This window comes from Sorghum bicolor, chromosome 4, assembly GCF_000003195.3.
Source record: "Sorghum bicolor cultivar BTx623 chromosome 4, Sorghum_bicolor_NCBIv3, whole genome shotgun sequence".
NCBI classification, from domain to species: Eukaryota; Viridiplantae; Streptophyta; class Magnoliopsida; order Poales; family Poaceae; genus Sorghum; species Sorghum bicolor.
The window spans coordinates 13,828,157-13,849,201 of NC_012873.2; the positions used below are offsets into that span (position 1 = coordinate 13,828,157).

Below are 21,045 nucleotides of genomic sequence, written 5' to 3' on the forward strand. Positions count from 1 at the left end.
TTGCAAACAACAACAAATGTCAAGTCAATTTGTCAAAGCCTTTGGAGATGCTCTCCTCGGCTCCTCACCCTTTGTATTTTCAACACCCAACATTTTACAAATTATCATCAATACAAATACTGATGACACTCAATTACAGGCTATTCTAATCCTCTTATGGTTCATCTAGAAAGCCAGAAATGATCAAAGATTTAATAACAAAATTTGGTCCCCTATTCAGGTTCATGGTGCAGCTGCTGCTATGATGGCTAATCTTAATGCTTCTATTTCTCCTACCTCTAACAGCCATAACCACCATGACTCCAACAATGATACCCTCCATCAGACAGTTCACAACATTCAAACTGCTGTTTAAGGTATGCATAATCTCTCTGTGGACACACAAATCAAGGGAATCACTTAAGCACAGCATCAACTAGGAACAACTCCTCTTCAACACCAAACAATAGAGATCCCTATCTTGTCAGAATGCCTGCTTTCCTACCAGGAATTTGCTGTTACATTGATGTTTCTACATCCCCTGATCTCCCTTCTAACTTATCTACAGATTCAGGAATTGGTATTTTTATTGTCAATAATCAGGTACACCCGGTGCAAACCATCTACATCAAAGCTGCCATGAAAGAAACGTCTTCAGTACTAATGGCTGAAGCAGCCGCGCTAGCCCTTGCGGCAACAGTAGCTAAACATCTTGATCTTCACCAGGTTTCATTCCTCTCAGATAATCAACAGTTGGTGAACTTCCTCAATAATGCAAATCCAGATGACCTGCCTGACTAGAGAATCAAATTCTACGCCCAAACCTACATCAACCTCTCCAATGAAGCTGCTCATACAGTTCATAGGATCAAAAGAAACTAAAACTGTACTGCTGATACACACAAAGTTTTACCCAACTCCATTCCTCTTCTACTTTTACATGTACCTGCTCTTATGCATCTCATATGCAGTGCTCTCTTTGAGACGCACTTCTCCCTGTAACTCTGCACTCTGTAAGCCTTCTCATAGTTTATTGCTGTTGATAATAAAGTTGCTTTCTAAAAAAAAAAACACTCATCTCTCCACGCACGCATCTCCTCCTCTTCGCTAGCTCCCTAACTTCGCTCGCAGCTCGCTCCACCTCTTTGTCGCACGTGCCTTCCTCCCTCACCCCGCTCGCTAGCTCCCTTCATCGGGGTGCCTCCTTTCTCGACACCCCTTCCTTCTCAGCTCCTTCGAGACACGATTTGCAATGGTGCCATGGGAGACACGTGCCTCGGGCTAGCATGACATGCTCTGCAGACCATGCTTATAGGGCCAGGCTATCCCAAAAACATGCCCGGTGTGCCATGCCTAGGACAATGGCCAGGCATGAAGCCCTCTTCAGCTTGGCCCAACCTCATCGGACAATGTTGGGGGCTTGTTTGACCATCTATATTTCTACCCCCTCTCTCTAGGAAAGCATTATCTATTTCCCACAAAAAATTATAAGTAACAAAATGGAGCTCACAAATTGTTAAATAACACCCACATGTTGTGGAGTTGTTGACTAATCAAGCTAATTAGATTTTTTGTTACTGTTTTCATAGTATATGAAGTTTAGGCCCTGTTTGGCAACAGGAATCAGCAGAATCACAGCCAAATGGGTTAGGGCCTTGTTTAGTTCCCCAAAAATTTTATAAAATTTTTCAGATTCCCCGTCACATCGAATCTTTAGACGTATGCATAGAGTATTAAATATAGATAAAAATAAAAACTAATTATACAGTTTGGTCGGAATTGACGAGACAAATCTTTTGAGCCTAGTTAGTCTATAATTGGACAATATTTGTCAAATACAAACAAAAATACTACTATTCCTATTTTGCAAAATTTTTTGAAAGTAAACAAGGCCTAGGTGAGAAAAATTCCACTCAAGAGTCACTACGTTTTTCGTTTTTGTCTAGCAAGACCTTGTTTACTTGCAAATTTTTTTGCAAAATATAAACAATAACCGTTTTGTTTGTATTTGACAAATATTGTTCAATTATAAGCTAACTAGGCTCAAAAGAATCGTCTCACAAATTCCATACAAACTGTGTAATTAGTTATCTTTTTTACATATATTTAATGCTTTATGCATGAGCCGCAAGATTCGATGTGACGGGGAATCTGAAATATTTTGCAAAATATTTGGGGAAGTAAACAAGGAAGTAGAAACGCAAGATAACTGGTTTCATGTGATTCTAATTCTCACTCCTTTTGTATCAGCAACCAGAATTTTTAGTTGATTATCTTCAAGTGGAACAAGTTAAAATAAAGTTATAGATTTTTTTAAGAAAATTTTTATTTTTATGTTTTTTATGAAAAAATATTTTTTTTGAATCATAGCCAAACGGTTTTAGAATGTGATTCTAATTCATTACTAGAAATATATACAAGAATCTAGATTCCTATCAAACGTACTCTTAAGAGGATCTCGAAGAGTCTTTGCAATTTTTATTATGTAAATCAACATTTAGAGAACCATTTTCATAAAAAATGCTTTCTATATTTCTTCATTCTCCAACAACTTTTCTATCCCTCGTGCACACTTTAGATAGTCATTTCTGTCTTCTATTTTTGGCTAGCGAAAAATCTAAAATAGAAGATGGCTATATTTACATAACTATTTAGACAAGCTCTTAGAGGATAATTTTTTACCAAAGCCTCTATTCCTAGCATTTAGGAAGGATTTAGAGAGTCTCTTGGAGTTGCTCTAAAATGGGCATAGTTCGATTTTATTCCTCCAATTATCTAGTCGACAAAGAAAAAGATAACAAACACTGAGTTTCAATTTTTTTCGCTCTTTAAACTTTATAAAGAACTAGCAAAAATGTCCGTGCGTTGCAACGGGAGAAAAAAAAGCTACCAAAACATTTTATCTATGTTTTCGTCCATCTTTTTTTTGTCTGTCTTCCTCTAACTACTGAATGATGCAGAGTTTATTTATCTGGACTTATATATATAACATGTGCGCATACAAGGTAGAATAACTTGCGTCTAAACTAATATAGAGTAGGAGTCCTAATATAAATAGATTCCTCACATCCTAAGTATTATAAATAGAACTCTTAATAATCAAATAGAAAAGGATAAGAATTACGTTATTTATTTTGCTCCGCTTTCTTTATTTAGTTAGATGTCAATCAGATGCAAAAGAAAAAAAAAATCAAAGTCCTAATCTGTAGTTCCTCCTCCTCTTCCTCCTCCTTCTCTAATAATAAAAAGATAAAATTTCTTGTAGTTTTGAATTTTGGTCAAGCCCAACTATTCGCTTGTTTCCGTTTAAAATTGGTTTAAACTTGTGTTAGGCTTCTGAGTTAGATTCAGCCCATAACTTTTCTTTTTTTCCCTAACCCAATTGGACCAGGAGTCCTCGTGCCATAAACAAAAAAATAAATTAAAAGTAATAGGAAACCATATCCAACGAGAGGAGCATCATTTAATTAATCTTTAGACTCATGGACATATAAAGATATGACGATGAACTGAAATTTTCACAATTATATATTAAAGAAAGATTCAAATTAATAAAAAAAGAAAATATGTAAACACTGGTACTATTACTATTATAAATCTTCTATGTAAAATATATTGTTTTGAACGGGTGAAAATAATAATGATATATATGGACCAACAGTGCAACACTAATGTTTGAAGGCCTTGTTTAGTTGCCGAAATAAAAAATTTTCGGACTAGCACTTTCGTTTATTTATGGTAAATATTGTCCGATTATGGACCAACTAGATTTAAAAGATTCATCTCGTGATTTACGGTCAAACTATATAATTAATTTTTGTTTTTAATTATATTTAATGCTTCATTTATTTATCGTAAAATTTGATGTGACGAAGAATCTTGAAAAGTTTTTGATTTTTTTAATGAACTAAGAGGCCTAACTTTTCTTGCGTTGAACAAGATCAGAGAATTGGAGCAACCTCGCGGGTTCGCGGCCCCCGCCTTGTTTTCCCCTTCCCGCAAGGCAACCAAACTAGCCCCGAAAGCGCAGCGCAGCCCTCCTCACCTGACCACCTTCTTCCCAATTCTTCCGCTCCATGCCTCCGAATCCTCCCCTCTCCCTCCCGCAAAACCGCGTCTAGGGTTCTCGCCTCCGCCCGCTCACCCACCCACCCACCCACTACCCTCCTCTCCTCCTTCCCCTTCCGCAACATCGGCGCCGCCGCAGATGGCACTCCTCGGCGACGCGCTGCGGCAGGCCTTCCTGATGCCGCGGCGCGCCTACGCGGCGCTACGCGACGACGAGCACTCCCTCCCGCCGCGCCTCCGCCGCCCGCTGGCCGTGACCGCCGCCTGCTGCGTCGCCGCCGCTGTGGCAGCTGCCGCGTGCGTCAGCCTCGGGATCGTGTTCCCCGCCGAGCCCGCAGAGCGGCCCTTCTGCCGGGAGCGCCGCATGCTGGAGGCGCTGCCCGCCGCGGCCAGCAGCAGGGAGGAGGAGCCCGAGGCGTACCGGTACCGCGGGGGTGCCTTTTACATGACCACCGCTGAGGCCGCCGACTTCTACTGGATGGTCGTCTTCGTGCCATCCGCCGTCCTCTTTGGCGCCTCGTTCACCTACCTTGTAGCTGGTGAGCCACAATCTCGCTCCCCGCGGCACTGTTGTGATTCTTTTTTTGTAGAACTGTATGTGTTATACTAGATAGGCTGCTGTGTTTATTATCTTTTCTGTATTGGACATTGGGCTTGGACTGAAAGTTGTGTGTCGATTGCAATTTGAAGAGACTTTCTTCTATGTATAATAGAACATGATGTGTCTTTGTTTGTCTTGCTTCACCATGTGAACTTGGGCCCCCTTTTTTTTTTGTTATTGCTGTCTGTATATGCAGCCTAAATGGGCATGACGTCTCATTTTGTTTACGGTCTTTTATATTGATGAACTTTGCTATGGATGTAGAAGTTATGTTAGAGAACCTGTTTTGTATCTATTCATATTTGCAAAATAATACTGGAATTAGGGCAACTAGATTCTGCATTGCAAGAACACAACTAGATTCCACATTGCAACAACACAAATCAGCCTTCTCATGGTTTTATTTCTCTGGCAGTACTCATCTAGGCAGGTGAGCGGTCGATTGGTTTCTTACATTGCTATTTTTGTAGGTGATACTTATGCTTTGCTGAAGTAAAGGGATGAGTAAATTGCACGGCCGGTCCTTAACGTATTACGTGGTTTTCATCTAGGTCCCCAAACTATGAAATCGCTCGTCTGAGTCCCTAATGTATTTAGGTGTTCTCATCTAGGTCCCTAAACTACGAAATCGTACGTCTGACTCCCCAATGTATTTCAGTGATCTCATGTAGGTCCAAAATACACATAAGGAGGGTTAGAAGCTGACATGATCATCCATATGTATATGACTTAAGCACATGATCCCTGATTTAAGTCCACGCGTGCAGCTGCTGGCTCGTCCCTGCTCACCATCACAGCGCCCACGGCATACATCTGGTCATGTGTACGGCAATGGCGGCGGGTCACGTGAGTGAGCGTAACACCGGATGACCGCAAACCAAGCCTCTCTTCTCCCATATCTACCTTACCTCGCTCGGCAGTGTAACCAGCCGCCATTGTTGCCTACATGACCAGGTCGTATGCCGCAGGCGCTGTGATGGTGAGTAGGGACGAGCCAGCGGCCGCACACGTGAGCTTAAATCAGGGGTCATGTGCTTAAATCTTATCTATGTGGATGACCATGTCAGCTCTAACCCTCCTTATGTGTATTTTGGACCTATATGAGATCACTTAAATACATTAGGGAGTCAGACGTGCGATTTTGTAGTTTGGGGACCTAGATGAGATCACTTAAATACATTAGGGAGTCAGACGTGCGATTTCGTAGTTTGGGGACCTAGATGAAAACCACGTAATAGTTTAAGGACCGGCCGTGTAATTTACTCTAAAGGGATATTTATGCTGCAGTAGCTTTATGCCTTTTGTTTGTATATTTTGTAGATGGTGCATATTGGTATAGCTCATATATGCCTTGTATTAGGCATTCCCTTTGTGACTCATGCCCTTTTCTTGGCAGATAAAATTCATTTTCGTCTTCTCCATTTGAACATTAGTAAAGTATTAAACCAGTACATACTTGCAGGAATGTCTGTTGCATATGCTGCTCCAAGAAGGCATCCAATGATCTGTGTTGTTGAGAATAATTTCTGTGCTTCTAGAAGAGGTGAGTTTACATATGCGTCCTTCTCGAAGATCTTTATGATTTGTCTTCAATCTTTCTTTGGTGGTACTAAGAAACTATGAGCTATCTGAGGCCATTTCAGGGTTTAAGGCATTATGTGTTATGTTTCTGAAAGGATACATTACTACCCCTGTTTGGTCTATTGTTTGTGCATTATCATTATTCCGCATTCTCACCCTAGATCTGCAGAAACCCTTATCTTTTGCACTCTATAAAGGTATATTGCATTCTTGTAAGATGGCACTAAGATATGCAAAGCAGGCAAGAAATATATTAGTTTGGTAGAACAAATATTTTGATTCAATATGCCTATTGGGATGGCTAGCCATAACTTGGAAGATAATTATTCCGAAGTAAAAGTTTAACTGATGCAAATCCTACATCTCTATCTTGAATTGCTCCTGCTGGTATTTCCTGGTAATTGCTGTCCGCATGCATTTTGCAGAAAGCAAATTCTGCTGTTCTAATGTCTGGATAGTGGAGATTGTTGTCTACCAGGCAACGCAACAAAATCATCATTTATGTGTCATGCAGAACATCGCAATAAGTAATTGTGCACTGAAACAAGTTGAACTTGCTAGCGTAGGAAATTTGTTACTAAACGTGTTGCAAAGACCATGCATGGTCATGAGATGCATAGTAAACTATACTACTATAGAGTGTAATGCACTTGTCAGCATTAATTATTTCTCCAAAATTATTATTGTTTGTCAATTAATGAGATCACATAAAAAGGAACAAGTTGGTCCTATTCCCACAAGTTTGGGTAGCCATGCCCTATATATCACTAAGTTTCCTTGCGAACAAATCCAACTTATGTATGATAACTGTTTCCCCTCTCACCAATAGAGATTGCACATTTTCTATTTCTTTGGCATAAAGGCCTTCTTTTGGTATTCTTATCCCCACAGAACAACTCCGTATAGGTCCCTACCCGTGCATGTGTTTCACTATATGCATTATAACTTTATAAGTCCCTACAACTTAAGGGAAGGGGGGGGGGGGGGTGGTGAATGTAACACCCCAGCCCATTAGAAGCTTGTAGTAATTGTATTGTTGGCCCATATGACCCATGTGGCATGTTGAGTTGTAGTTTGTGGGTTTAATACCACCTTGGAAGTTAGGTTGAGGGTCAGCTTATAATCCTTGTTGTTCCAAACATAACACGTCTGAGTTAACCCTTTTGCATAAGTGAGGACGAAAGTGTAAGATAGGTGCTATGTGTGTGCAGGCCCGTTCCACGTGAGGAGCTGCACCATATAAGCAAAATTTGGATGTGGGGTGTTAGGCTGGACCTCAGATTAATTTGACTATGTACCAGACATGGGCGAATGGATAGCAAGGCACTACAACATTTATCTACTGGAGCGAAGCGCATGGGCTGCCCAAGTATCCAAAATTAGATTTTAAATTTTATTTTGGATACTTCATGGATACATATCCACTTCGTATCTGCCATGTATCCGTGTCGAATATGTATCCGATATGGGATACGGCACCTACCTGGCGTATCGGGTTAGCATCAACAAGCATGACATGGTGGTTGGCAGAGACGAAGGCAGATGTGAGCTTAATGATGGGAGAATGTGCATGAACAAAGGTTGAGGTGGTCGCAGAGCCCTCTTGGTCGGCCACCGCTCCCTCTGGTGTCAAGTTTGCTGGCATCAAGGACCAGGCCCATCGGGTCCAGCTGGAGGAGATCAGGATTCAGGGCTGGTGCAGGGGAGGCAGATGTGAGCTTGTGCATGTCATGATGGCTGGTGGCCAGTGGATGGGAGATCGGCAGGGGAGAAATGAGAGCATCGGGAAGAAGACCCCAAGTGGCAAGAATGTCTTTTTGCATACGTCCTCTGTGCACCATGCTGGCATTCTGAGTTGTCTTCCCATGTCTGTGAAAATGGCACAAATGTAACATATCTTTTCTCTCTCTCCGATGGCAATTTAGTAGGAATATTTGGGTGGATGGCTTTTGAATATGTGCCACTAGGGGTACGAGTGTGGGAGGCAGCCTTGAAGCAGATGTCCTCGTGTTTCTGGCATGGGTCCTTGTTTCCATAGTGCAACCATCAATCCACGCGTATGGGCAGGCTTAGGACTGAAGTATACATGCTTAAGCAGGAGGGACTCTTCTCCCCTCTTCTTGCTGCTATGATGACATTAGGATGGGAAAATGTTTCTATTTGCTCTGCAGAAGAAACATGCATGCTTGCATCTATTGGTCCTTTCATTAGACATGTTTCTCCTTTTTCTTCTGTTATATTAAGATGCTGCAGGCTCTCTAGTGAACATACCATGACTTCGCGCATAACCTTCAACTCCTTCAGTCACATTCTCCCACTTTCTATGTGTTTCAAGCTACTTTTCTTCGTGAAATATGGAAAATGAATGTACTGAGCTTTAGTTTTTGGTAGTAGCACCTGCTGTGGCCTGCATTATTTATAGGCTAGTTTGCAAACCTGGAGTTTATGGCGCAACTGTTTTGAATCTTGCAAACAGTACGTTTGAATAAGTCTGTTGATAAACAAGTACATTTCTTACTAAGAGAAGCGGTGGGCTGTCTCTTCCTCTGGCGAAAAAAAGGAAAACAAGGATACGATTATTTTTATTAGGTCCACTTGCTATCATTTTTTAAAAATTTGCTCTTGACATTTTTATTTCTCACTGTTTGATGTATCCACCTTTTTTATGGTGTCTGTTCACTGTGCACGAGATTGGAATTTAGTGAGTCATTTACTAGCAACCTGTTCAACATATTGACTAATTATTAATGTCCAGATATCGTAGATGGCTTTCCTATTAACAATTTCAAGCTTATGAGCGCCATTATGTTAGATAAATTAATAATTTCAAGCTTATGAGTGCCATTATGTTAGAGAAATTTACTAAACTAATGTAAATTTCTAATGTAATAGTGCCATGCTTATGAGCGCCATTATTAGTAATTTCAAGCTTATGAGCGCCATTACTAGCAACCTGTTCAACATATTGACTACTTAGTTTAAATTATTAATGTCCAGATATTAGTAATTTCAAGCTTATGAGCGCTATTATGTTAGAGAAATATCTGCACAAAGCCATAATGCAACCTGTTCAACATATTGACTAATTATGTGCGAAGGAAATTATATGTGGCTGATGCATTAGCTACTGGTTCAACTATACATACACTTTTATAATGCAGTAGCACCACTGCCAGCTGTATCTCTTTTAGATATATGTAAATCCTAACATGAATACACAAGTAATTTCTTAGTTGGGTCACTGATATTAGTAATTTCTTAGTTGGGTCACTAATATTTTCATGAATTGCAGGTGGTGTTCGTTGCCTGGCTATACTTAATGTAGTTTTCGCTGTAATATTTGGTCTCATGGCAATTATTCTTGGATCAACACTGCTGGCCCTTGGAAGTACTTGTTCAGTTCCTCTTTTCTGGTGCTATGAAATTACAGCCTGGGGTTTGGCAGTCTTGTATGGTGGCACGGCCTTCTTCTTGAGACGGAAAGCTGCAGTTGTCCTTGACGAGGGCGATTACACCACCCACAATGTGGGTCTAGAGATGCTGGAGTCCAAAATGGAAGTGACTCCAGAGATGCAGCGCCGCATCAACGATGGTTTCAAGCAGTGGATGGGTTCATCCCTTCTATCTTCTGATGACGAGGACGAAGCCACGGATGACTACATTGAGCACGATGCTCCTAGCCCGACTGCCTTGGGTCAACAGCACCAGCAGGAGCATGATCTAGAGACCTGACTGCTGTATAAATAAATGTACATAGAGCCTCCCACTTGTTCGTTGAGGTTTGATGTTGTAAATGCCTGGTTCGGGTTCAATTACTAACAATTGATTGTCTTTGTTCTTTTTCCATAAGAGAGAAGAGAGAAAATGAGGGATTAGTTAGCTTCATAAGTTCATATTTGGGTTTTGCTGTTTCATTGCCATTCATATACATGCACAGATAAAGTAGATAGCAACATACGTGTGGGCACGTTGTTCACTAAAGTCAAAGGTCACCTAGAATCCTCTTGAGGATGTATGCTGAGATAAGCAGGAAGTGCTGAATGAGTGGGACCTATTCATGCAAATTGGATCATTGTGCTGAATGAGTGGGACCTGTTCATGCAAATTGGATCATTCTGTACACATTTGACACGGTTAAAGATGTATGGTTTCACATTTTTCGTCGGTTTATTCATGGTACATATAAGTTGTGCATGCTGTTTGGTTTTCGCTATTTAGGAGAATTAGCGAGGGTGATGTCATGTTGTCCACTTTTCGTCGAAGATTGGACCAGATTACTTTTGTTTTCTGATGTCAATCCGTGAAAACATAGAGTGCATACATTTCCATATGTACTATCCACGAATTGAACTGGAAAACCCGAGTCCAGAAAAATGATTAGCTTGAAACGAATCAAAGAATACACGTTTGTTTTTCTTTTCTCTGCAAAGTTTGATACATATATACTCCAGAGCTCAAAGTGTCTCCTCTTCTGGAGAACCGCTCTTGAGATCCATCAGCCATGTATGTCCAACCAAAATACGTAGTACTAGTTGAGAAATTAAGCAAGTAGCTACGCACAGCGGTAACCCTTGAATGCGAATGCGTAGTAGGTGGATGAAATCACCCGGCCCTCTTCTTCCCCTCATCTAGAATGTTCTAGAACGTAGAGGCAAGGAATCAGTAAGAGATCGAGAACATCACTAAACAATGGGTACGTACGTGCTGCGCCTCAGCTATGTACACGTAAGCAAGAATCGGATGGGAGAGGAGCCGTCCGCCGTCTCCTCTCCATTGTCGTCGCTTCTTCTCCTCTGAACCATCGACGATCAATCCATGGTGTAGATGACTGAGCTGCTGCTGCTAGCACGTCGATCGGCGGCCGGTCAATGGCGGCTGCACGCGGCGGCGCGACGATCGACGACGATCATATATATATATATATATATTATTATCAGTGGCGCGCCGAGGGGCTCCTCATGCCGCCGGCGGCGAGGCTGTCGACGTAGGAGAACTTCTTGGGCGCCATGCTTGGCGCCTTCTTGAGGAGCATGGCCTCGCCGTCGGCGTCCAGCGTTCCGTCCTCCCTGCGCTTCATCAGCTCGTCCTGGTCGAAGTGCCAGCCCATGAAGTCGAAGAGCGTCATCGACGCCGGCGCCTCGTTCAGCTTCTCCAGCTCCTCCTTGGCGTCCAGCTTCCGCGCCGCGGGCAGCTCCGCCGACTCCATCATCCGCCGCGCCGCCTCCGTCGCCGTCAGGTTCTGCGCCGCCGCGTCCGCGCTCAGCACGTCCTCGATCCGCGACATGACGCTGTACGCCAGGCTCTCCAGCACGCGCGAGTAGCTCTCCAGCAGGGCGTAACCCACGTCCTGCAAGTGCATCATCCAGCAGCAGCAGGGATAGATTCAGGGATCGAGAAATAAATCAAAGGGAGGATGGATCCATGTCAATGCCGGCGCCGGCCATTGATCCATGGCCATCCATAGCTCCATATAATGAACAGCATCACAATTGCATCGCATACCCTGTTGTACTGGATCTTGGAGATGTCGAGCTGCGACTGCGGCGTCCCCGGGAACTGGATCTTGAGCAGGTGGAGGATGGTCTCGGCGCGCTCCTCGAACTGCTCGCGCTTCTCGAAGCTGACGATGGAGCTCCACGAGGACTTGGAGTCCTTGGTCTGCATCTTGCGCTTCCAGATCACGGTGGAGGCCTCGATGCGGTTCTTGAGGTCCAGCACCTTGTGCTCCGTGGAGAGGTCCATGCCGGCCAAGAACTCCAGAGGGTCGAACGTGTCCTCGGTGATGCTGCGGTAGATTGCGTCGCCAAGGCTCGTCTTCCCTTTCTGTACACATACGTACGTTGCCATTCATCATGTCATGTCAATAATGCATGCCATGTTGGTTTGAGAGATCGAGGTGACGATCTATCGACTGAATTGATTGATTGATCCAAAATAATGAAAGTTAAGGAGAAGGATTAGCATTATGGTTTGTTTGCCTTTGGCAGCGACTCGATGTAGATCTCCGGGATCTCCATCTCCACGAGCACCTGCGCGTTGATGGCCATGGCCGCCTTGAGCACCTGGTTGACGCACTCCTTCTGGTACTGCAGCCACTTGCGGGTCACGTCCGACAGCCCCTCCGACGGCACCTTCACCGTCGGCATCCACCACTTGTCGTCGTCGCGCTTGTTGTCACCGCCCTTCTCGTACCAGAACTCGGTCTGGTCAACGAAGTTGTCCATGTAGCCCTGCATGCGCCAAATTTTTTCAATATAATCGTTGATCCATGGATCATTAATTGTTAGTATATAGAATGATTGACAGATAATCGTGCAAGCACGCAGCACTCACGATGAGCATGGCGTCGAGCTTCCGCAGCGCGGGGATGTTCATGGCGAGGTCGCGCCGCTGCGCCGTGGACATGATCTGCGTGCCAGTCAAGAATGTTCACGACGACGACGGGGGCAGCTGACAGGCATGCGATCGAAACTGCCAAAGGCTGGGCATGCAAAACCACGATGTGAATGTGATGATGATCACCGGCGGCCTACCTCCATTGTTGTCCCGTTCTCGGCGGTCTGGCGCGTGGGCACGAACTCGACGATGTGGTCGGTGACGGAGAGCAGCCATCCCACCTCCCTCTTCCAGCGCTCCTTGGTGTCGGGCGCCATGGGCTCCAGCTTGCGGTGCTCGCCGAAGACGGACGCCGCCAGGTTGGTGACGGCGTTGGACAGCGCCAGCGCGGACGCCACGCCCTTGCCGGTGCCGGACATGTCCTCGCCCAGCAGGAGCTTGGCGAACTTCTCCTTCATGGTGTCCAGCTCTGGAACCAAGTAACAATGAGTGGATGAGGAGGATCTCGGATGGGATCATGATGACAATAAAACGAATGAAATCGGGGGCGTCGTCCATCGAAGATGCATATATATGAACTGATGAAGAAGAGCTTGCTTGCATTGCATATAGTACGGTACCTGAGGGTGGGCCGTCGCGGCCCAGGCGCGTCCGCGCCGCGCCGGCCGCCGCAGCCCGGCCGTTGGGAAGCGGCGGTGTGCCGCCGGCGCCATTGCCAAGGGACTCGTGCATCTCGCCCGTGTCGCTGCCGCTCCTGTCGAGGTGGCGCTCTCGCTGCTGCTGGTTGCTGCTGTTGTGCGATCCGGTCTTGTCAAGGCTGTGTCCGCGCCGGAGGAAGCGCACCATCACCCAGCTCACCGCCTCGAGCTTGGCGCGCAAGGCCTGGGCGCGCGGCACTCGGCGGTCTTACACCGCCGCGCCGCCTCACGAGGCGCCACCCTGGCTCCGGCTCCGCTCCCACACCTGATGACGCCGCCGCCGCGCGCGCGGACGACCAAAGCTAGGCCAAGAACGCACGACGGACGTACGGCCGACGGCGACGCGACGACGACCCCCTCGCTCCCGGCCGCTCGCTGCACCGCGCTCTGGACCGATTCGTACCGATCGATCCCACGGCGACGGCGGGCGGCAGCTCACGCAAGGGAGCAGCGGTGGGCGGGGCGGGATGGAGGAGGAGAGAGCATGTCGCGCACGACGGCCGAGGAGAGGGGGGTTGAATTAGGCGAGCGGGGCGATGGACACGGCCGGCCCGAGGGAAAACTAAAAAAAGGAGCGGAGGGCGGCGGCGGCCCCGCCTAATTTAAGCCGGGGACGAACGTGCGGCGCATCTCGGCCGGGCCGGGGCACCAGCACGAGGGAGGGATATACGTACTGGAGCTCCTCCTCCTAGTAGGTACGAAGGAGTAGATTTGCGGTGGTGATGATGAGCCGCACCGGACGGGACGGGGACGGGAGAGAGAGAGAGAGAGAGAGAGAGAGAGAGAGAGAGAGAGAGAGAGAGCCCGGGAAAAACGGCGGGACAAGGCTCCCGCCCACTCCTCTCCTTGGCGCCAAATCGGTCGGTCCAATGCCTGTAGTTGACGTGCGACGATCAGCTGATTGTCAATGCGGTTCTTGGCCTACTGAAATTAGTTTTGTGTTTAGACTATCTGAAATGTTGAGAAATGACAATGACACACACACAAAAAAAAAATCACAAATGTTAGTATTCACAACGACCGTATTTTGTTCTTCTGCTTTTCGTTTCCCCCTCACCACGCACTCTTGTTTCAAATCAAGTTTTACTGGGCCCATCGCAATGGGCAATTTCATTTTATTGATTTCCAGTAAGGAAACTCACATGAGACAATAAAAAAAGATGACATTTGCTTAATTGTTGAAACAACTTTCATAGGTGCTCGTTGATGGTGCCCGGTGCTCTAATTTTGTCGATCTTTTCTAGTTGAGGCATCATAGTTTTTTTTTTCTTCGGCCAAGTTATTGTTTAGTTTTCAAAATTTTTCAAGATTCTCCGTCACATCGAATCTTTGTACACATGCATTAAGTATTAAATATAGACAAAAATAAAAACTAATTACACACTTTGTCTATAATTCGCGAGACGAATCTTTTGAGCCTAGTTACTCCATAATTGAATAATAATTGTCACAAACAAACGAAAGTGTTACAGTAGTCAAAGCCAAAATTTTTCGCGAACTGAACAAGGCCTTAGTTAGTTGATTTGACCAAATTGTAAGTGGTGTTGTAAGTTATGATAGTTGTACCAAAGTTGTGCACGATGAGTGAAGCACTCTACTCAGTTGTATATTTTTTCTGGCCCAATTTTCATTTTAAAAAAACTAAGCTAGCACTTGTCGTTTTTTTCTTTCTTTATCTAATAGAAATTACAACAAAGCTTTTACCTTTTTTTTAAAAAAAAGAGGAGTCTAATAACCTAACTTGTTATACAGTTATGCACGACAACAAATTGTCGCTACAGATTTTGTACTAAACCGGCAGTAAAGTACATTTCCCACCGAGCTTTATATTCGTTAGACTATTTTCAATGGAGAATTTGATAACGCTGCTTTTAATATTATTAAAATAAAATAAAATATAAATGAAACACCCATACTCAATTCATAGTTTCATTCTATAATTTAATATACATTTAATTTCATAACTCATTAGAGTTAGTAATCGTGTCAACAGAGTTTCTTCGAAATAGAATTCCTTCCTCTTCTTAGAAATGTTGCAACATCATAAAAAAACTTATGTGACAGCCTATTAAATACAAATAAAACTCGATTGACCTTATAATAAAACCGATTAGCTTATGTTTGAACTCTGAAGTAGTACGTATTACCACCAGCATTTAAGGCACAGAGAAATCGCAGAAATCTTTCAACACTCAACCGCAGGTTTTCAGCCTTGGGGTACGAATATTTCTCTGAAGATGTTACGCCTGAGAAATCTTGTGGACGCATCAATGCATGAGCACGCATTGCTCTTCTACGTAGCCTATATTAAGGAACAGAGCAGACAGCCAGCATTGCTCTTCTACATAGCCTATATACTCCCTCCGTCCTTTTTTAATTGCGCTTGCGCTTTCTGAAAAATAACTGCCAACAATTATATATTAAAAAATATTAATATTTATAATACATAATTAGTATCATTAGAAAGATCTTTGATAATTAGTATTATCAGAAAGATCTTTGAATCTAGTTTTTTAACAAATTTATTTAGAGATACAAATGTTGCACGTATTTTTTACAAATCGAGTCAAACTTGTGGCACACACACCAACGACGACAATTAAAAAGGGACAGAGGGAGTAGACTATATTACACAACATGTACTGACGCATCAATGCATGTGCATCCATCATTCTACGACGCAGGAAAGTGTGTAACTAAACAACACAGGGATTTACAGGTACAAGGGTCAACATGCTCATTGTTAGTAGAAGATATGTTACATGGATCTCAGATCAAGGACAGATTCTTGATTTTCTTGACCTAGTGCAGGTGCACTTCCTAACTTTTTTTTAACTAATACCACATCCCTTCCATGGAGTTTCCATCGTTTGGAGAATCAGGTGGAACGATCATCAAGCTATCACAATATGACATGTCCAGAAGCTCTGCTATGTTTGCCAACTGATGTAGCTCTGGTGACTCTGGATTGGCACTACTACATATGTCATCAAAATGATCATGAATAGATACATGATCATGAGCTGGATATAAGCCTGCGTCTAAACCGTTAAGTGGAGCTTCAAGACAATTTGCCAATTCCTTTTTTGGCAGGGATGTTGAAAATTTTGCTGCAACACAAGAGACCTTCTGATCCACTGAACTTGATGGCAAGACTTCTTTTTCCTTGGTTACCACAGGCAAACTAGACCTAGCAATTTGCCCTTCAGAGACATTGACTGAAACATACCATTCGCTGGACATAGAATCAGAACCCTTTTTCTTCAGTGCTGCATTCCTACCATCTTCTGTGAATCCTTGTTCTGGTTTGGGTCTTATTGGGCAATCCACTGCGACTTGAATATTTATGCATGAATCCTGGCCACTCTTAATGCTGCCAGAGCATTTATTATCTATAGTCAAACCTCTGACATAATCCGAATTCCTTTTTCCATTCATAAGTGTATGCCAGTGATTCTTAATTGCTTTCCCTGTCCTGGAATCACATAACCATTGACAACATGATATAGTGATTAAAAGTGCACTGAGTTGTTTCAAAGATAGGACTGAAAGCAACATAACCTAACAAAGGATAACCACACTTACATTATGAAAAGAAAAAAATATACCTGTAAGCTTCAGTAATTTTCATCTATATTTTTAGCAGTACTTTATTTTTAATCACTGGATATGAGCTATATGGTCTTTTAAATAGCATCAAAGGAAGTTTATAAATGATATAATTGTTATGGTAGGCAACACCTATCAAAGGAAAAGGAAGGCGGATGGCTGAGGGAGGGCTCAGCCAGCCGTGGGCTGTTAGGGACCTAGAGTCCAGGCCGTGTGCTGTTAGGATTCTAGAGTCCAGGGAGGTTTTGTTTAGAAAGAGAGAAAGTAGGAGGTTTGTTTCTATTTTTGTAACCAGCCAAGTCTATAAGGCTGAGATTATTTCTCTTAAGGAGATTAAGCCTGGATTGAGACATAAGTCTCCCCTGGGCGCCAGGACCCTGTCTCCCTGTTCTTGTTCTCCCAGCAGCCACCGATCACGGCGCCTCCCACACGCCGGCGACGCCCTCGCTTGCTGCCGGCTCCCTCTCATCCCTATCGCCTTCGCCCTCTCCCGTGTCGTAACAACCTGGTATCAGAGACCATGTCTTCTCCAGCACCCACCACCTCCGCGCCGCCGACGTCGGGCATCCCTGTCACCACGCTGCCGCCGTCCACCACCACCAGCCCGCCGCCCACCACCACCACAGCGCTGCCAACTCGTCCGCCGCGGGGATCGTTCCATCCTCGCCACCAGCTGGGCAGCCGATCAAACCGACCGCCGCCGCTTTCGGCAACCTGGTCGCTGCCATCTACGGGATGCAAAAGCAGATCGGCGATCTCTCGGTCCGCATGTCCTCCATGGAAGGCCGCCAGTCCTCACCACCGCAGTCTTACCCCTACGGATTGCCGGGTTACGGCGGCGTACCGGCGCTGCCAGCACCAGGGCCAGCCATCTCCGAGCTCTTCGCTATGCTGCCGTTTCAGCCGCCGCAGCACACATCCACCACCCCCGCCCTGCCCTCCATCGCATCGCCGTCGAGGACTGGGGGCGTTCCCATCACCCAAATCTCGTTTCCTCACTCGCCATCACCAGTTCCCACCATGTCCTCCATTATGGGCAGCGCCCATCCCCCAACCCAGCCGCCTACCGCTCACTACACCGCTGCCCAGCCTTCTGTCCCTGAATCTGCGAATCCCATCGTCCCTCGCTACCAGAAGCTGGAATTCCCCACCTGGCAAGGACGATCCGCTCGGGTGGCTCAACAAATGCGAACAGTTCTTCAGGGCGCAGCAGACACGCCACGCCGACTGGGTCTGGCTTGCGTCCTTCCATCTCAACAGGGTCGCGCAGCAATGGTACTTGGTCCTGGAGAGTGACTACGGCCGGCCGACATGGGAGGATTTTCGGAGCCTGTGCCATTAGCGCTTCGGACCGCCGCTCAGCACCAACCACCTCTCCGACCTGGCACGCCTGCCCTTCACGTCGACCGTCGAGGCATACATGGAGGCGTTCCAGGCACGGGCGGCACATGCGGGCCACCTCGCGCCTCGCCAGAAGGCGCTGCTGTTCACCGGTGGCCTCCCGAACCACATCCGCATCGACGTCGAACTCCTGGAACCGCAAGACCTGCAGCGCGCGATGTATCTCGCCCGGGCCTATGAACGTCGGAATGCACCAGCACAGCTCGCCCTGCCGGCACCTCCGCAGCGCCCTGCGCGTCGCGCTCCAGGATAGCAGCATGCTCCGGTCGCCCCGCAGGCGCCAGCTCCAGCAACTGCGGGCACGGCCGCCGTCCCTGCGCGCCCCTTCAAGCGCCTCTCGCCGGAGGAGATGGCCCTGCGCCGCAAGCAGGGGCTTTGTTACAACTGTGACGAGCCCTACGTCCGCGGGCACAAGTGCGCCCGCCTCTTCTTCCTGGAGGTCGCTGACTACATCGTCGAGGAACCGGATGACGCCGTGGACACGGCCGAGGCCACGACGACGGAGCAGGCTGCGTTCGATCCAGACGCCCCTCTGATCTCATTGGCTGCCATCACAGGCATCCGCATTGAGGAGACGATGCAGCTCCGCGTCCGCGTCGGCAAGCTGACACTCTCAGCCCTCCTCGACTCGGGATCCACGCACAACTTCATCAACACCGCAGCAGCAACACGCGTGGGTCTCCAGTTCGCCGACAGTGAGGGCGCGCACGTGGTCGTGGCCAACGGTGACCGTGTCGCGTGCAGCGACCTCACCAGCAACGTCCCCCTCCAAATTGGCGCCGAGTCGTTCAAGGTGGACCTCTACTCCATTCCGCTCGACTGCTACGACATGGTCCTTGGCGTCGCGTTCCTCCGCACGCTGGGACCCGTCGTCTGGGACTTCGACGCGTTGCAGATGGCCTTCCTCCGCCACGGACGCCGCGTGCTCTGGCAGGGCACTGGTGCTGCCCGCCCAGCGCACCAGACAGCACCACGCACCCATGCAGGCCACCTCTACGCTGCCAAGGCGACCGAAGCGGCGCTCTTGGAGAGGCTCCTCGACGCCTACGCCGATGTCTTCGCCGCTCCATCGGGTCTCCCACCGGCCCGACCATGTGACCACAGGATCCACCTCAAGGCCTCAACCGAGCCGGTGGCTGTCCGGCCATACAGATACCCGCAGCTGCAGAAGGATGAACTGGAACGCCAGTGCGACACCATGCTGCAGCAGGGGCTCATTCGCGCCAGCACCTCACCAGTTTCGGCCCCCGTCCTGCTGGTCAAGAAGGCTGACGCGACATGGCGCTTCTGCGTGGATTACAGGGCGCTGAACACAGCGACCGTGAAAGACAAGTTCCCCATCCCGGTCGTCGATGAGCTCCTGGACGAGCTGCACGGTGCCAAGTTCTTCACTAAGCTCGATCTGTGGTCCGGCTACCACCAAGTGCGCGTCCATCCCGATGACGTGCACAAGATGGCGTTCCGGACTCACCACGGCCACTTCGAGTTCCTCGTCATGCCGTTCGGCCTCTCCAACGCACCGTCAACGTTCCAGGCGCTCATGAACTTCGTCCTAAAGCCGTTCCTCCGCCGGTGCGTCCTTGTTTTCTTTGACGACATTCTTGTCTACAGTGCTTCGTGGACAGAACACTTGCAGCAGCTCCGCGCCGTCCTCGACACCCTTCGGGTGCACCACCTCCACGTCAAGCGTTCGAAGTGCTCCTTCGCCGAACAGGCCGTGCACTACCTTGGGCACGTCATCACGGCGACCGGTGTGGCCATGGACACATCAAAGGTGTCTGCGGTCCAGGCGTGGCCGCAGCCCCGCTCCACCAGAGGCCTGCGTGGCTTCCTTGGCCTCGCAGGGTACTATCGGCGCTTCATCCACAACTACAGCACCATTGCTGCGCCCCTAACGCAGCTGCTGCGCAAGGCCGGTTTCCAGTGGACCGACGCGGCGACTGCGGCCTTTGACGAGCTCAAAGCAGCCCTCGCGGCTGCACCGGTCCTCCACCTGCCAGACTTCACGCGGGACTTCATCGTTGACTGCGACGCCTCCGGCTCCGGCTTCGGTGCGGTGCTGCACCAAGGGGAAGGACCGATCGCCTACTTCAGCCGCCCGTTCGCTGCTCGCCATCTCAAGTCAGCAGCATACGAGCGTGAACTCATCGGGTTGGTACAGGCTGTCCGGCATTGGCGGCCGTATCTCTGGGGGCGCGCGTTCATCGTTCGCACCGACCACTACGCCCTCAAGTTCCTCCTCGACCAGCGCCTCTCCACAATCCCGCAGAACCACTGGGTGAGCAAACTCTTCGGCTATGATTTTCAGGTGCAGTACAGACAAGGCCGCCTCAACGTGGTCGCCGATGCCTTGTCACGTCGGGACGGCGATTCCCCCTTGCTGGACTCCCTGATCACAGAGCCAGCGCTGGCAGCGCTGTCTGTGCCGGCCTTCCAGCTCTTCGCAGACCTGCGCGCGGAGCTGCAGGCGAACTCCGACCTGCGCGCTCGACGGGATGCGGTCGCAGCGGGCGCGCACGGCCCCAGCTGGAGCGTGCGCGACGGCCTCATCCTCCACAACGGCCGGGTGTTCATCCCTGCTAATGCGCAGGCCCTCGACGACGTTCTCCAGCTTGCGCACACCGGGGCGCATGAAGGCATCCAGAAAACTCTTCAGCGCCTCAGTTCCAGCCTGCGTCGCGGGGAATGGTTCGTTCTTGTGCAGTGGGCTGATATGCCAGCGTCTGAAGCCACGTGGGAGCACCGGGAGGAGTTCCAAGCAGCACACCCGGA

At 47.6% G+C, this 21,045-nt stretch overlaps 2 protein-coding genes across 2 annotated transcripts; one reads left to right on the plus strand and one right to left on the minus strand.

Annotated features, from left to right (window-relative positions):
* Positions 3,946–10,426, plus strand: LOC8059095. Its single transcript, XM_002451894.2, has 4 exons — positions 3,946–4,107; positions 4,136–4,586; positions 6,111–6,191; positions 9,522–10,426. Exons 2-4 carry the CDS (start codon positions 4,187–4,189, stop codon positions 9,959–9,961), a joined length of 921 nt encoding a protein of 306 aa, XP_002451939.1. The 5' UTR covers positions 3,946–4,107; positions 4,136–4,186; the 3' UTR covers positions 9,962–10,426.
* On the minus strand, positions 10,592–13,904 carry LOC8080391 (rop guanine nucleotide exchange factor 9). The gene is made up of 6 exons (XM_002453633.2): positions 13,186–13,904; positions 12,763–13,034; positions 12,563–12,637; positions 12,208–12,459; positions 11,732–12,052; positions 10,592–11,576 (listed from the first exon to the last, which is right to left on the minus strand). The coding sequence occupies exons 1-6, from the start codon at positions 13,409–13,411 to the stop codon at positions 11,163–11,165; spliced, it is 1,560 nt and encodes a 519-aa protein (XP_002453678.1). The 5' UTR covers positions 13,412–13,904; the 3' UTR covers positions 10,592–11,162.

Excerpts from the sequence above, each read along its gene's own strand:
- LOC8059095 (XM_002451894.2), top strand. The coding sequence starts at position 4,187 with ATGGCACTCCTCGGCGACGCGCTGCGGCAGGCCTTCCTGATGCCGCGG. Across the intron at positions 4,587-6,110 it reads GTTCACCTACCTTGTAGCTG|GAATGTCTGTTGCATATGCT; the intron begins GTGAGCCACAAT and ends ACATACTTGCAG. Across the intron at positions 6,192-9,521 it reads TTTCTGTGCTTCTAGAAGAG|GTGGTGTTCGTTGCCTGGCT; the intron begins GTGAGTTTACAT and ends CATGAATTGCAG.
- LOC8080391 (XM_002453633.2), bottom strand. The coding sequence starts at position 13,411 with ATGGTGCGCTTCCTCCGGCGCGGACACAGCCTTGACAAGACCGGATCG. Across the intron at positions 12,638-12,762 it reads AGAACGGGACAACAATGGAG|ATCATGTCCACGGCGCAGCG; the intron begins GTAGGCCGCCGG and ends ACTGGCACGCAG. Across the intron at positions 11,577-11,731 it reads CCAAGATCCAGTACAACAGG|GACGTGGGTTACGCCCTGCT; the intron begins GTATGCGATGCA and ends ATGCACTTGCAG.